The 17407-nt window shown below is 33.6% G+C and overlaps 1 protein-coding gene across 3 annotated transcripts; it reads left to right on the top strand.

The window, feature by feature from the left end:
* Window positions 1–11819: 11819 nt before the first annotated feature.
* Window positions 11820–17305, top strand: LOC120075524 (monosaccharide-sensing protein 2-like). 3 transcript variants are annotated; one of them, XM_039029000.2, is made up of 6 exons: window positions 11820–12205; window positions 13304–13447; window positions 13560–14120; window positions 14898–15814; window positions 16029–16216; window positions 16620–17305. In XM_039029000.2, the coding sequence occupies exons 2-6, from the start codon at window positions 13369–13371 to the stop codon at window positions 17062–17064; spliced, it is 2190 nt and encodes a 729-aa protein (XP_038884928.2). In that variant the 5' UTR covers window positions 11820–12205; window positions 13304–13368; the 3' UTR covers window positions 17065–17305. The 3 variants fall into 3 exon arrangements, with proteins under 3 accessions (XP_038884928.2, XP_038884930.2, XP_038884929.2); XM_039029002.2 differs by lacking the exon at window positions 11820–12205 and adding an exon at window positions 12718–13049; XM_039029001.2 differs by lacking the exon at window positions 11820–12205 and adding an exon at window positions 12935–13140.
* Window positions 17306–17407: the final 102 nt, after the last annotated feature.

Raw genomic sequence — 17407 nt, 5'->3', positions numbered from 1 at the left:
AAATTAATTATTAAATAAAACTTATTTAATTTAATATCAAATGTTAAATTAATTTTAACACATATCCATCGTTAAATATTTAAATCATATTTAAATATATAATTTCTCCTATTCCGTTTAATTCTAAAATTAAACATAATTATATCTCATATAATTACTAATTCCTTTAATTCTAATTTGAACGTTTCAAATTAACTTATCACGCTATTCTAGAGCTAGTCCGTTACAAGCTAGTAGGGGGACCTCGCGGACCTACAGATCATAGGCTTCAACGATCCGAGATTAATTGGCTAAACTCATTAGACCAAATTAATCTCCATTCGTTAACTAATGGGTCATTCCACTAAAACCTATAGTTGCACTCCCCTCACTGTAGATATATTATGTCCACATGATTTAACCATAATTAGCAAGTCGACCCTTCACAGGTTGTTCGTAATAACGGCTAGGTCAAATATCTGTTTTACCCCCGAGATTACGTCTTATTCCTCAAGTCACTACTGATCCTCTAATGAACAAATGGTTTGTGATCCAATCACCAAACCAAACTCTCTCAGCCCAATTGTTCAAGACCTGAATTCAGTATTTGAGAGAACAACCTTTCTCCTATCCCTAAATCGAGTAGGCGTGAACTTCGTCTTGCACCCTATGTCCCCAGCTATCTATCCGCTCTTACCCCTGAAATGGAAGTCTTATTGAGTTGGCGTTGTTGAGCCAACCCTCAACTATGCAAATCTAAGGGCAATCCCGAATAAACAGGAGTTCATAGTTAGCTCAGGATTAAGATCGAGTTACTTAAGTCATCTAGGTGAAATAGTCAGTCTTAAATAGTAAACAACGTTATAAAGTAAGAGTGACTTATTTCTTGGTCCTGATCTTATGCAAACTCATTGCATAGGACGCCCCAGCTCCTCATATCGTAACATGTACGAATTAGAATCACATCGTATGTAGCACTTTACAACTCTTCATAACAACTACAGAGTAAGCCGCATCCAATGGTGTTACCAGAATAAGGTACCTAATCTCATTCAGTACCATAGATCATTTTGACTATTTACTCGAACCTGATCCACTCTTATGTCTCCACATAAAGTTCAAGTACTCATACAATAGTCATGGGTCTTAGTTTATTGGATTTAGACTTTTATACAATTTATGAGATCAATAACAAGTATATTGATAATAGAAAATGTTTATCATTTTACAAACTGCGAGTTTTTAGGACATAAAACCCAACATTTTGAACCCTTGAAATTTCTTCTTCGAACTTGTAAATCCACTTACATGAAATAGGTTTTTACTCTTTAGGCAAAGGTACTAGTCTCTAGGTATCATTTTGGTTGAGGGACTTCATTTCATCATTCATTGCCTCAATCCACTATCTAGCATCAGGGTTGTTTGTTGTTTCCTCAAAGCTAGTGGGTTCATTATTGCTTAATGAAATGGTAGCACTTAAAGCAACACTAGTAAAGTCAAATTCTTGATATCTTACCGGTGGCACAATAGTTCTTCTAGTTCTATCTCTTGCTAAGGAATAATTTTGTAAGTCTCCATGTGTCTCTACTTATTCATTTAACACATGTTCACTAGTTTCAGCAGTGTCATCACTTCAATTTCTAGATTTTGAGAGGAAGTAGAAGCTCCTTGATCATATTGAGGCTCCACCTCAAAACTTGTGCTACTTGTCTTTGACATAGATGTAGTTGGTTTCTCAGACATCATAAATATCTCATTCTCTCTGAATAACACATCTCTACTGTTTACACATCTCTTCTCAACATGATGCCACAGCCTATAACCCTTCACTCCCGATGTAAAGCCTAGAATCATGCATTTTACAGCCCTAGGTTTCAACTTACCTTGGCTTTGATGCACATAGCCTATACATCCAAACACCTTCAAGTGTTCTTGCTTGGGTGGCTGTCTTGTTCACTTTTCTTCAGGAGTTTTCAGCTCTATGAACTGATGTGGGCACCTATTTAGAGTGTAGATTGTATAGGAAACAGCTTCAGTGCAATCAGCAAAAGTGCATTGAACAGCTGACATCTAACTCTCTCAAGCACAGTTCTATTCAATCTTTCAACTACTCCATTTTGTTGAGGTGTGCACCTCACAATGCCATTCTCCCTACAAAATAAGTTGAACTCCTCTCCATAAAACTCTAAACCATTGTCAGTTCTCAAGTGTTTAATATGTTTAGATGTTTTTTCAATCAAGGTCTTCTATTCTTTGAATCTACTAAACACTTCATCTTTGGTTTTTAGAAAGCAAACCCAATTCTTCCTTGAGTAAGCATCTACAAAAGAAAGAAAGTACCTTGCTCTACTTAGAGATGGAAAGTGAGCTGGCCCCCATAAGTCTGAATGCACATATTCAAGTATCTCTTTGGAACTGTGTTGTCCTTTAAGGAAACCTTGCCTTGTTACTTTGCCTAGTATGCAATGTTCACAAAATCTCAAGTTGTATCCAACTCCTTTAGGTAGAATCCCCTATTTTGAGAGTATTTGCAGCCCTCTCACACTTATATAAGAAAGCCTTTTGTGCCATAACTCATCTTCTATGGGTTCTTCATCAGTTGCCATCAAGGCCGAATGTGCCATTTACACATCTTTAATGACATACAAGCCATTCACTTTGGTTGCCACCAATACTACTTTAGAGTCTTTTATTATTTCAAAGGTGCCTCCAACACCTCTATACTCATAGCCAATAGTATTAAACATCCCCAATTATAGGAGATTTCTCTTCAATATAGGAACATGCCTCACATTCCTAATCAACTTTACTAAACCATCTTGCATCTTTAAGGATACAGACCCTATTCCAACAACCCTGCAGGTATTATTATTTCCCATGTAGATCAGCCCTCCATCCCACTTCTTGTAGGTACAAAACTATCCTTTAGATGGTGTCATATGGACTAAATAACCAGAATCTATCACCCAGTCTCGGTCTGTTTTCCTCCCTTGTTCTGTTGGTTCAACTTCCTCTTCAAGGAATTGCAGTCCTTCTTCATGTGTCCCATTTTGTGGCAAAAATGGCACTTAATCTTGGACTTGTCACCACCATTCTGCATCCCCTTCCCATTGTTATTTGTTTTCCCCTTTGAAAACAAGCTTTCTCCTCCTTGCTGATCTTTCTTGCTCATCTGTAACTTTAATTCTCTGACTCTTACTGCTGATATGATTGCTTCTGTTGTTATTCTTTATCTACCATACTTTATTGCTGTTTTGACATCTTTGAATGATTCTGGTAGAGAGTTAAGCAATATGAAAGCCTCGTTTTCTTCTCCAATATTGTCTTCTATTAATCTGAATTCTGAAGACAGCCTTTTGAACTCATTCAAATTATCAGTGAGGGACTTTACAGCATCCATCTTGTATGTGAAAAATATTTCCCTCAAGAAAGCTTTGTTAGGCAAGTCTTTGTTGAGATGAATCTCGTTCGATTTGTTCTGAGGGCATAGGCAGTAGGCTGGTCAACAATCTGCCTTAAAGCACTATTTGTGACCTTCATGACAATGGTTCGATAAGCGTTTACCTCGATTGTCTCTTTCTATACATCAGTGAGTGTTTCAGGGTATTTTGCAGGGTCTTAATGGCCAGTAGTGCCTTCTGTTGTCCCAAGACTGCCTTAATCTTCGCTTTCCATAGTTCAAAGTCTGTCTTTCCATCAAACTTCTCGATTTCATATCTGGTTGTAGCCATTCTTGAACTTCAAGATTGACTTATCTGATTACATAAATTCAAATCTTGGATCTATCTTGAACTGTTCACTGAGCTCTGATACCACTTGTTGTCCCAGATAACTATGATCTTCTCATAAATTACTCAGAATTAACGGTCAAGTACACTTCAAGACTCAAGGGAGGTTGTTTTCTTAAGGCTTGAAAACTCTTCTGTCGTTTACCTGATGGCAATTCAATCGTGTAGATGAAGCTCCCAAGAACTAGACAATAGTTCAATTATGTAAATGATAGAACGAAGAGCTAGACGATCGTGTAGACGATGGGATGCGGAGCTAAACAATTGTGTAGACGATAGCTGAAGACCTAGACGGTCGTATAGACGATTGGATGCAAAGCTAAACGATCGTGTATACGATGCGATAGGAACTAAGCGATCAACGATACTTAAGTAAATGCTAAACGATCGTAGAGTAAGAAAGAAATAACACAAGTGTTTAAGTAGTTCGGCCAAAGGCCAATGTCCACTGTGCAAATCGGGAGGCTCTCTTTTATTACTTCTTCTTCAAAGTTATTACAGAATGAATGTATTGCTCTCTCTCATTTGTTATTCTCACATTGTTTTTCCTTTTATACACAAGCGCTCATGGTCAACGAAGAAGCTCTAGTGGTTACAACATCATAACAGAAAGAAGACAACAACTTCAACTACCTATAATCTTTATTTCTTGTCTTTGGTTCTTTCTGTAACAGTTTATTCTGTTGTTTCCGTTACTCTGCATATTTAAAATTATGTAAAAAAAAATTAGAGACACAAGGCATTTGATTGCTTCCGCTTTGGGAATTCCATCCTTTCACTAAGGTCTCTTTATATACTAGTTTAATTAGGGTTTCCATTAAACCCTAATTAATTAGGAATAGGCTTCTACCCATTAAATCCATATACAATTAGGCACTTAAGGCCTTAATTAATTAGATCACATAGAGCTCAATCTAATAAAATAATTCAATGTGATAAAATATTAATCAACATATATAACTCATACTTTAATTATACATATTATTATTTAAATACGTCTAACAACTATCGCTTTGTCTTATAGAAATATATTAATAAGTGAAGCTTAGTATTTTGTATAATTAAATATAAAATAAATTAAAAATTACAAGCTTATCAAGCATTGTTCACTTGCCTCGTGCTTCATTGCTAATTTTCAAATTAATTACTAATTATTGTTGAAATGGAGTAAATTTTGGTAATTAGCTCATATTCCATATAAAAATGCATTTGGCCTATTAGCTCATATTCCATATGAGGATGCATTACATTGTTTAGACAGATTATGACTTCAAATTTAAAGGGGATAAGATAGACCAGGTAACGTTGAGTGGTAATTGAGGTACTCGTTTTAGATTGAAGGTTTGGTTCCTCATCTGAAAATTGTGATATTAAAAAAATATCTAGACATGTGGAAAATTTCCATCCAAAGTGAGACGGACAAAAATGGGGCATCCTCTAAAATCAATTATTTGAACTAGCAAATAATACCATATTTATTTTTATTGTACAAACCATAGAGATTTTAACATTTGACCCTTTAGTCGAAGATGTTATGTATTTTATGTTATGTTATACAAAATTTTATGTTAGGAAGCACACAAATTTATATAAGTTTAGAATGGTAGTCCATAAACTTCTAGATTTGTGTCTATACATAGTTAGATTCCTTAATTCTCGATTTATATATCTAATAGACCTCTAAAATATTAATTTTGTATTTACATTTTCGAAAAGAATAAAAATTAAATGTTATATTATACATTAAATTTAACCTTGTGTTTAATAAATACAATTGGACATATTTTTAAAAGTGTGTGTGTCATTTTTTTTTAACAAAGTTATTTCTTCACATTTAATTATTATTTTTTAATTAAAATTTATTAAAAAAAATAAAAAAAAATCAAAAAGATAAATGACAAAATTATTAGAAATATTTTTAAGTATAAAAAATATAATTATCTATCCGTGATAGATAATAATTGATATTATTAATATCTATCACTAATTGAGTAACATTTTACATATTTGTAAATAAGTTGACAACCATAATGGGTTGACCTTAGAGATGTCTACGGGGCGGGCGGGGTGGGGCCGGGGATGCCATTCCCTATCCCCATCCCTGTTTCCCATTTCATTCCTCCCCGTAAAATTTCCCAAGGGATCGGGGTGAGGATTCCCCGTGGGGAATTCGTGGGGATCGGGTTCCCTGTGGGGAATTTTTCCCTATTACTTTCTTTTTTTCTTTTTTTCTTTTTTCTTTTTTTTCGTAAAAATTCAATTAATTTAAATCACTAATGTGAGCAACTTTTAATTAAATAATTAATTTTATTACTAAATTGTTTATTATGGTTAGTTTTGAATAACAATTTGACTTTACAGATAAATTACTCAAATTTTGGCCTAAAAAAGCTAATTAATTTTTTTTTAGCAAAAAGAAAAAATATAAATCAAATTATTCACATATATAATCTAAATTTAAACATTCAATTTAAACATATTCATTATCTTTCTCAATAAATAATCAAATTTGAAATTTAAATGTAATATTTATATAATAATAATAATAATAATAATATATCATTAGATAACTATACTAAATAAATATGTAAAAGTTAATCGGGGTGGGGAGGGGAAACGGGGCGGGGCCGGGTTGGGGCAGGGACGGGGAATGCATTCCCCATCCCCATCCCCGTTTAGCTCACGGAAATTTTTTTCCCCTACTCCCTCGCCATTCCCGCCTAATCAGGGAATCCCCGCCCCGTTCAGGACGAGGCCCCGCTGGGTCTCGTCCCTGTGGGAAAATTGGACATCTCTAGTTGACCTAGTGATAAATAAAGGAACATCCCTTTAATAAAGGGCTAAGAGGTCATGAGTTCAATCCATGGTAACTATTTACCTAGGATTTAATATCCTACAAACCTAAATGTTGTAGGGTCAAGTAGGTTGTTCTGTTAGGTTAGTCGATGTGTGTCGTTGGCCCGGACACTTATAGATATAAAAAGGTTCCTGAACTTTGAATCTTATTCTATTTTGTTCCCTAAACTCTCAAAAATGTCTCTTTTAATCCCTCAACTTTTAAAAAGTGCTTATTTTTATCCCTGTCATTAGGATTCCGATAAATTTTTAATAGAAGGTTGAGGCGGCTTATATTTTTTATGACTAGGGTGTCAAATAAGTTAATTACCCTAAAAAATCTAGGGTTTTGAATTCATAATAGAGGATAAGTCACTTTACCTTCCAAATTTTAGTCATTCACTTTGCCTTCCAGATTTTAGTCGTTCACTTTTGCCTTCCAAATTTTTATCATTCATTGAAGTACTTTTCTATGTTCCTCTCAGTCTCTTCTTCCTCCTCTTTTTTTAGTTATGTGATTCATTGTGGTAATATCTATACAATTTCTTAGAGTTTATTTTCTTTATGGGTTGCATTTATTTGTATTTCTTAACTTATTTTACCTTGCCATGGGATATTTTATTCTTGGGTTTAAAAGTTCTCATAACAGAATAGAGTGCAAAAGAATACATAAAAAAATAAAAATATTGATGATTGAGAAAAAAAACATTTTACATGAAAAATGGCCAGATCTCTACAAATCATCTTTTGCATTAATATATCAGTTTTGTTGTATTTGATTCTACTCTATTTTCTTCTGATTTGCTTGGAGATTTCAATTGGAAAAAACCAATAGGATTATAGCTTTTTTTTTTTTTTTGTTGACATAAAAAACAGTAGGACTTAGATCACCTGTAATTGAAAAAATATACATGAAAAATATACGTTTTTTATTGACATAAGAGATTTATAATTGGAAAATAAATATAAGCAATCAAAAAATATAAGCCACCTCAATCTTAAGTTAAAAAGTTAATGGAATCCTAATAGTATGGATTAAAATAAACATTTTTTAAAAATTCAGAGACTAAAATAGGCATTTTTTAAAATTCAAAGATCAAAATAGGATTGGAACCATTTTATATTTGAAAAGAGCCCAAATGAGAATGTGTATTAACCACATGGAGACTAAAAAATTTCAACACGTTCAAATAGTGTATCTCCAATCCAAATTCTTTTTTTTTTTAAAGGTATTGTAATTAAGATGTGGGATGGGGGAATCGAACCTCAGACCTCGATGTCGATAGGTCAAACTTGGCATAAGTTACCCTCTCGTTGACAATCCAAACTTAATTCCGTCCCTAAATTTGAGCCACAATGAAGTTAGAATAGTCATAAGATCTTTAAAAAATAATCAAAATAAATAAATTTAAAATCAATTTCATGCTCATTGTAATTGATATTAAATTATATGCCTTTTTCTTCTCCACTAATAAAGGTAGATCTTTTTCTTTTTTAAAAAATAATAACAATAATAAGAAGAAGAAAGGTAGACTTTTATTTTTTTTCACACCTAATATTAGGTAGATCTGATTCATCACACATTACGAAGTTATCGAAGGGGATTTTTTTTTTCTTTTTCTTTTTTCTAATACATGAAAAGGAAGGATGAAATCTCCGAATCCAAGTTGATATATAAATTTATGTATGTAAAGTTACGTTCAAGTTGACAGAAAGATTTGTTTTTAATAAACAATAACTTAAAGACTAATATTACATTTTTTTAATGTAAGTTATAACTCTAAACATAAATTTTCAACGAAGATGTCAGAGGTGTTCAAATCTCCCACTTTCAAATGTTGTTTTCAACTCTTTAAAAGAAAAAAATAAATTAAAAAAGAAACTTAACCATAGTTTAACTTGTCAGAGGTAATTACTAAAATACTTTATCGACGCTAAATGAGAGAAGTTCTCTCCAAAATATAAACATGATAGTCATGATTGAGGTAGTCATTTTGGCATCAATAGATGAAATTTTTTTAAAAAAATTCAAATCTTTGTGTTTTTTCATCCCCATAATGTTGCAAGTTGAACAGGTTAATACTTAAAAATTGTGAATGAAAGCAATATTATGAATTTGATTTCAATATCATGTACATCAAATAAATGACAAAAGTACAAAGCAATTAGGAATAACAATGACACTTGTTGATAGAATTTTCGTCTATGTAAAGTTTAAGACAAAAGTAAAATTATAAAGCAAGGACTTGGAATAACAAAGAGTACTATTTGTACACATGCATCTTAATTCCATCTCTATAACTTAGTTGGTACATTGAATCTCAAAGTATACCTTCCAATAACAAAACATAACAGAATGAGCTCAATATAAAAATTTATAAACAATATCAATCATCCTTGCTACAATTGAAATAATCACATGTCTTATATAATTAACGCATATATAATTAATGCACTTAATGATTAAATTAAAACTTAAACTTTAGGAACATTAAAAATAAAATATGAACAAGATAATTTTCTCACGCACCCCTCTACTAATCTCAAAAAATTATAAACATAACGAACTAACCTATAATTTCACTAAACTTAAACTTAAAGATAGGAACATGAGAACTAAAAATTACCTGAAACAATTCTCTTACCCACCTCCTATATTTATATAAAGTTTATGAATATAACAACTAAACTAAAATATTAGTGATTAAAGTTGAAACTTAAAACAACCACCCCATGCCAACTTTAAGCTCTAACTCAATGTGAAAACTAAATGAACTAATCTATCTCAAACTCAATATCAAACTTAACTAATCCTCACTCTCACTTTAATCTCAAACTCAATATAAAAATTACTGAACTTAATGTCAAAACTCAACTATCCCTTCACTCAACCATACACTAATCTCAAACTTATGAATTTAACCACTTAACTAAACTTTAACACTTAGAAACTACCTCTACAATTAACACACATCAAATAACTAATCTCTATTTCAAATACATTAATTATGCTATCAACATAATCACGGGTGGATTTAGTATGGATCTAGGGGTTCGAGCCCCTCCTCAATTTTATGCTCTTTATATAATATATATACAAAAAACTGGCATAATATCAAAACCACTAGCTAGTCCAATGGTAAATTTGCCTTCCAACTCCTTTAAACTTAGGTTCAACCCCATGCATTATATATATTTTTACTAAATTATATGAAGTCCCCATCAACAAAGTTTTTGGATCTGCCACTAACCATAATTAAAGGATACCAACATTATCACAAGAGGAGAGAGTTCACATATACTTCAATGTATCTCCTTGTGATTTCATGAATTATAAGAGCATTTCTTTTAAACCATCTAACTCTACTCTCATTTCTCTTTTTGATTCTGCAAGTTTTGTCGGTAAGACTTCTATCTCCATTCTTTGTTCGTGTATAATAGGAGGAGCATATACTCGATAATGCATGAGCTATTGCTCCCGTCAATATTTTTTCTATCAAGAGAAATGTCATTAGAAGAAACATTTTTTTTTATAATAATATTCTTGAACAAAAGGTCTGTTCAGGTAATTTTGAATTTCTCTACTCTGCATATTGTTGAAGTAAACAGATAGGAAAAGCTACATGTAATCTTCTAAAAGTTCACATAATAGTATTTTAGGATTAAACAAAATAAAGTTGGTATGATGTTAAGAACATGTGAGCCTCAATTCTCTCATCTTCAAGGGTGGTTTTCTCTCTCTGTGTTTTTTTTTTTTTTCCCTCCTTTTCTCCAGAGTGGCATTTTGATATAACACCCTTCATTGCCATCTCAAACTCTAGCCCTTTTTCTCTCTCTACGTGCATGCCACCATTTAAAAAGAATATATATATATATATATATATGCCGTTTTCATTACATTTAAAATAAATACTTTAAGGAAAAAAAATAATAAAGATAATTTTCGATTATAAAATGTTGTTATTCGCTAATTGCATGACATAAGCGTAACTCAAGGTCGATACCAAAAATTTAACCAAAACGAGCATAATTTTAGATGAAAGTTTACAAACTATCTTATATAATTTAGATCTCGTTTGAGTTTTGGATTTTATATTTTAAAAATTAAACCTATAAACGTCATTTCGATTTCTATCTCTTAATTTATTGCTTTATTATCTATTTTTACTAACTTATAAACACTATTTTGAGATCTTGGTTTGTTATCTCAAAATTTCTTGTTTTGGTTAAAATGTGGTTATTAGCTAATTGCACAACATATACATAACTTAATGAATAAAGTATCAATATTAAAATTTTAACCAAAATGAACACAATTTTTTAGATGAATATTTAGGAATTAACTTACATTTAAGCCCATATTTTGGTAACTATTTGGTTTTTTAATTTTAATTTTTGAAAACCAAGTCTTTAAACATCATTTACACCTTTATATTTCTTGCTTTGTTATCTATTTTTATTAATGTTTTAAAAAATCAAGTTAAAATTTGAAAACCAAAAAAATAATTACTTTTAAAAAGTTATTTTTGGAATTGGAATTTGGCTAAGAATTCATGTTTTGTGCTTAAGAAATATGCAAACTATTATAAGGAAATGAGAGAAAATAAGCTTGATTTTCAAAGAACAAAAATCTAAAACCAAAAATTAAAAAAAAAAAAAATGAACTTATCAAATGAGGTCTTTGTTTTAGTTTTTGAAAATTAAGCTTATTTATTTTTAAATTCTTATAATGGTTTTCATCCTTCTTTAGTAAGATAGATAGTTAAATTCTTGACAAAATTTCAAAAACTAAAATAAACTAAAAAGCTGCCTTTTTTTTAATTTTTTTAAAACCTAATTTAGTTTTTGAAAATATCGGTAGAAAGTAAAATAAAGTAAACAACTTACCGGTTGAATGAAGGTGTATAAACTTAATTTTAAAAAAAATAAAAGAAATTAAATGATTATCCAACTTAATACAAAGATGAAAGTATAGTTATTGCACTTAAGAAAGGAAAGTTTAGAGACTAACTTACCATTTTGATTACTAAACAAGCACAATTTTGAATGATTAGGAATCAAGCTAACGATTTAACAAAGAACTGGAAAAAAAACAATTTATTTTGAAGAGAGTTGAAACGACAACTTCAAGGGAGTGGTCACGTGGATCCTCCATGTAAGATGTGACTGTACACACACTCTGAAATGATTCATAATTTCATATTCTGCATTTAATTTAATGATGATTAATCAATCTCCACCCCCACATTACCTAATTTATATATTCATTTTGTCCATTGATTTTGTTTCAAGAATCCTCAACCAAATCTGGATCCTCAACCATTTTTCTCTCTTTTAATCACTTCCACTCTGTTTTCTTCTTTCTTTTTAATATTCTTTTTGTTCTCTTCTTTTTTTTTTGTGGGTTCTTTCTGAATCCAAAATTTCAGGAGAAAAAAGAGAGACCCATTTTAGCAAAAAGGAAGAAGCTAATAAACTATATGAAAAAAAAGCTCTTGTTTGTCGATACCCCTTTATCAGTAGCAAAACCCAGGTGTTGTTTTTACTAGTAAACTTACTTTCCAACTTGGACTCTGGATCTTCATCTCCATCAAATCTTCAAGGTTCACTTTTTTTTCTTCTTATTGTTTGAATTTATTCTCTGTAACCCACTATTTTTTTAGTACTATCTTCAGTTTTTAAGGGAAATGATTGAATATAGTAGGAGGGTTTCGTTTTAATTCGATTTCAGAATTAGTTCTTCACATGGGAATCAGAATCTTTTGTCATCTCTGTATGTATGTACGAAACGAAGGAAAGGGTGAGAGATTTGACACATTTCAAACAAACCCACTTCCAATTTCTGCTCGAATTTGATTCGAACTTGGTCAAATCACTACGCATGTGTGTGTGGACCATAAGAGATAGAGCTGTAGAATGAGATAAAAGAGGTGAATGAGAAATGGGAAGTGCTGTTCTTGAGTGATTGATTGATTCATTATTTCTTTCTTTCTTTCTTTCTTTCCCCCCTTTACTTTTTTTTATTGTTATTTTCATAAAGTTGGTCGATCGGATCGATCCCACATACCACACTGTCTTTCAAGTGCTAATTATTAGTATAATAATGATTAAAAAATGGCATCTGAAGCTTGTTGACGAGAGACAGAGAGAAAATTAATAACGAAAACAGAAGAAAGAGAGAGTTTTGTCTATATTCCCAATAATCAGTCCAACTAGCCAGTTCATAGTGCTTTCATTCACAGAAAGAAAGATTACTGAGCCTTTTCACCGTCTACTCTCTGTCTTTCCAGACTATTCCCCATTTCAACCCCTTTGTCCTTATGTGTTTTTCCACCTGTAATATGTTATCTTTCCTGTCTCTATCCCATTCCCTCTCCTGTCTCCTTTTTCTCTCTTCTGAGCTCACCTTTTTGAGTAAACAATCTTAATTTCCTTTACAATTGGGCGGTAATGACCATTGCCTTGGAGTTTACTGTTTTCAGCCCAGTTTGTTTTGCTTTTCAATTGATTCTTGAAGTTTTCATTTGAAGTTCAATTGGTGAGCAGAGTGTGTAGTTTTGTTGATTTTTGGAGATTCATAGGCTAAAGGGGGATAAAGGGCTTGATGATTGATTCACTGAGATCTGTTGTCCAATAGTTGCCTTCTCTTCTTTGAACTTCACATCTTTCTCTCCTTTCTTCTCTCTGCTTGGGAGTTGCAGGTGTTAGATAGAGCTAGCTATTAACTTGGAGACTTCCTGACTCCATTGGAGCTTGAATCGAATAAATGAAGGGAGCTGTGCTAGTAGCTCTTGCTGCTTCCATTGGAAACTTTCTACAAGGATGGGATAATGCCACCATCGCTGGTACTCCCTCCTTCACCATAACTTCTTTCATTATTTGTATTTCTCTCAGTGTCATGCTCTTGTTGCTTCATCCTTTCATTGGAAACTTTATTCATGGTTTTCTCTCTATCAGGGGCTATGGTTTACATCAAGAAAGACATAGTCCTCAGTTCTTCAGTGGAAGGTCTTATAGTGGCCATATCTCTCATTGGAGCCACAATCATCACGACGTGCTCAGGACCGGTATCAGATTGGGTCGGTCGACGTCCGATGCTGATTCTGTCATCACTGCTTTATATTTTAAGTGGTTCGATCATGTTGTGGTCGCCTAATGTGTTGGTACTCTGCATAGCTAGGTTGTTGGATGGATTTGGGATTGGTCTTGCTGTCACTCTTGTTCCTGTTTATATTTCTGAAACTGCCCCATCAGAAATAAGAGGATTGTTGAATACTCTCCCACAGTTTACTGGATCAGGTGGCATGTTCATATCCTACTGTATGGTATTTTACATGTCGTTGTCAGTCTCACCGAGCTGGAGGTTAATGCTTGGAGTTCTCTCGATCCCGTCGGTCCTCTATTTTATACTAACCGTGTTTTTCTTGCCTGAATCTCCTCGGTGGCTGGTTAGTAAAGGGAAGATGCTCGAGGCAAAAAAGGTTCTTCAGAGACTCCGTGGCATAGAGGATGTTTCAGGTTCATATTTTTATTCTTTATTTGATTTCTGATTTTCTGTGGTCTATTAGCTGTGTGCCCTTTAATAGATTGTTATAGTCATACACACATGAGAACTGAGATTTTTTTATTAATTTATTTTCATATTCCCCTAGCATTGTTTTTGTTTCTGCTTTTAATGGTTGCTTTGCTTATGTTAGTCTTTTGTGTTGTGAGTCCTTTATTTTCTTACCACACTATAATTCAAATGCTTACACCATGCCATTAGCCAGGTAGTTAACTGACAAAATTTTGAATATGCAACCGTAAGTTCGATAATGTGAGATATTCAGGAAGTTGTGTATGAGAAGAAAGTAGTAAATGTTGAGACCTGTCAAATTTTTTCATATGAAAGCTAGATGAAGTCAGTAAGTCCAGAATCGGTCTAGTTTAGGCTCCATGATAGCGTTACAGATTATATATTGAAGAGTGCATGACGTGGATCAAGTTTACTAGGATATTGCTTTAGCTTTAGAGAACAACTCCTTTCTTAACTGCCTTGGCATGTTTATAATATTTCTGATTTGATTATTTATTGCTTTTCTTGATGGCATCAAGAACCTGAAAAGTAAAGACATGTGAACATCTTTGTATTGGCCTTCTGAAAATCTTGTACAGACAGCTTGCACTGCAGTGTTACTAGGAACTATGATGATTTGTTTTAGAAATGAATACTTTGAGTTTGTATATTGAATGATGTAGTTTCATATACATTCAAAATTCCATAGCCATTATTTTCTTACAAGTCTTCCTCAACAGGTGAGATGGCTTTGCTGGTTGAAGGTCTTGGGATCGGGGGTGAGACATCCATAGAAGAGTATATAATAGGTCCTGCCGAAGAATTTGATGGGGACATAGCTGATCAGAAAGATAAAATCAAGTTATATGGACCTGGAGAAGGCCTATCTTGGGTTGCTAAGCCTGTCACAGGACAGAGTTCTCTCGCACTTGCATCCCGGCAAGGAAGTTTGATCAATAGAAGTATGCTTATGGACCCGCTCGTCACCCTTTTCGGTAGTGTTCATGAGAAGCTCCCCGAGTCTGGAAGCATGATCTTTCCGAATTTCGGCAGCATGTTCAGCACAGCCGAACCTCATGTGAAACACGAGCAGTGGGACGAGGAGAGCCAGAGAGGAGATGACTATACATCAGAGGCTGGTGGAGTGGACTCAGATGACAATCTGCATAGTCCATTGATTTCGCGTCAAACAACCAGCATGGATAAAGACATTGTCCCTCCTCCTTCCCATGGTAGTATCTTCAGCGTGAGACGCCACAGCAGTCTCATGCAAGGAAATGTCGAGGCAGTCAGTAATACTGGGATTGGTGGGGGCTGGCAGTTGGCATGGAAATGGTCTGAAAAAGGAGAGGACGGAAAGGAGGGAGGATTCAAACGTATTTACTTGCACCAAGAGGATATTCCCGGGTCCCGACGTGGATCTATTCTTTCACTTCCTGGTGAAGATGTCCATGCTGAAGGTGAAGTCATCCAGGCTGCAGCATTGGTCAGCCAGCCTGCTCTTTTCTCGAAAGAGCTTAAAGATCAACACCCGGTCGGCCCTGCAATGGTTCATCCATCTGAAACTGTTACAAAGACTCCAATATGGTCTGCTCTACTCGAACCAGGCGTTAAGCATGCTTTAATTGTAGGAATTGGAATTCAGATTCTTCAGCAGGTACTAAAATACTTGCTATTCATTTTACATGTTAGCGCACATCATTTTCTTGCTGGTTTCAAGTGAATATAGAGGCAAAACTTGGTTTCAACTTGCTAAAACCATGTTAAATCATCTTCCCCTGTTCTTTCTCTTGCAGTTTGATTTTATTATGTTTAACCTCGAAGCAATCAATTGAATCTCTTACATGTCTGTTTTTCAAACTAACTTGCAGTTTTCTGGGATCAATGGTGTTCTTTACTACACTCCTCAAATTCTTGAAGAAGCAGGTGTTGAAGTTTTGCTTTCAAATATGGGGATTGGTTCTGAATCTGCATCATTCCTGATTAGTGCATTCACAACCTTCCTGATGCTTCCCTGTATAGGTGTGGCAATGAGACTCATGGATATTTCAGGCAGAAGGTAGTTTTAATATTTTCTTCCCTATAATGTCTTAAAATATTCTTTTCTTTCCATAATATCTTCAATATCCCATTTGATAACCATGTTTTTCACCTAATTTTAAATATTCTTATTTATAATCAAATTTTGAAAGGTAGATCAAACAATGACATAACTACACTATCTCTCGTTTATTATTATTTTTTTTTTAAAAAAAAAAGGAGAGAGAGAGAGAGAAACAATATTTTATGAAATTGTTGAATTTTGTCTATTATTAACTCGAAATTGTTGAATATTCACCATTTTAGAGCCTCGTCAATGTAAACAAAAGCATACTAGCTTGCAACATGCCAACATTTTGTTACAAGTACATATGTATTTCAAGTTTATTTATCAAATTCAAGCTAACATAGCTCTTATGTAGGCGGCTCTTACTCGCTACCATCCCTGTGCTAATAGTATCACTCCTCATTCTCGTCGTGTTCGAGCTTGTTACAGTGAGCACTATCGTCAATGCAGCAATTTCGACCATATGTGTGGTTGTTTACTTTTGCATCTTTGTCATGGCATATGGACCAATCCCAAACATCCTCTGCTCGGAAATTTTCCCAACAAGAGTCCGTGGCCTCTGCATTGCAATATGTGCAATGGTTTTCTGGATTGGTGATATAATTGTAACCTATTCTCTGCCTGTGATGCTCAGTGCAATAGGTCTAGCAGGTGTCTTTGGCATTTACGCCGTCGTGTGTATAATTTCATGGATTTTTGTCTACTTGAAAGTCCCAGAAACCAAAGGCATGCCCCTCGAGGTCATTGCAGAGTTCTTCTCTGTCGGTGCGAGACAAGCTGCAAAAGGTACTAATAATTGAGTTGAGGATGATGCAAATTGGCAGTCTTGACTCCCTACAGAAACTTCCTGTTGCTTCCCAGATTGGAAGCATATCTGCTCCTTGCTGCTGGCATGAAGAAAGGATGAACAAGAGGAACGCAGCAAGCACAAATTCTTTTCCTATTTTGAATTTTGGTTTAAGTTTATGTACTTTGTATGCACCAATGTATTGGAGATTGTGATTGGTTTTGATTCTTATAAGCTGTTTTCTTTCCTCTTAATTTTCATTGGTTTGATTTTAATTTAACATAAGTTGGAGTACATATATTTTGTATTATAGATGCCTCACCAGTGAACAAAAGTTGTGACTAATAAAATGGCAT

The sequence above is a fragment of the Benincasa hispida genome, chromosome 4 (genome assembly GCF_027475165.1).
Source record: "Benincasa hispida cultivar pf3 chromosome 4, pf3_genome.v1.1, whole genome shotgun sequence".
Taxonomy (NCBI): Eukaryota; Viridiplantae; Streptophyta; class Magnoliopsida; order Cucurbitales; family Cucurbitaceae; genus Benincasa; species Benincasa hispida.
Note: the sequence above shows the minus strand (reverse complement) of the source record. Positions and strands in the feature narration are given on the sequence as shown.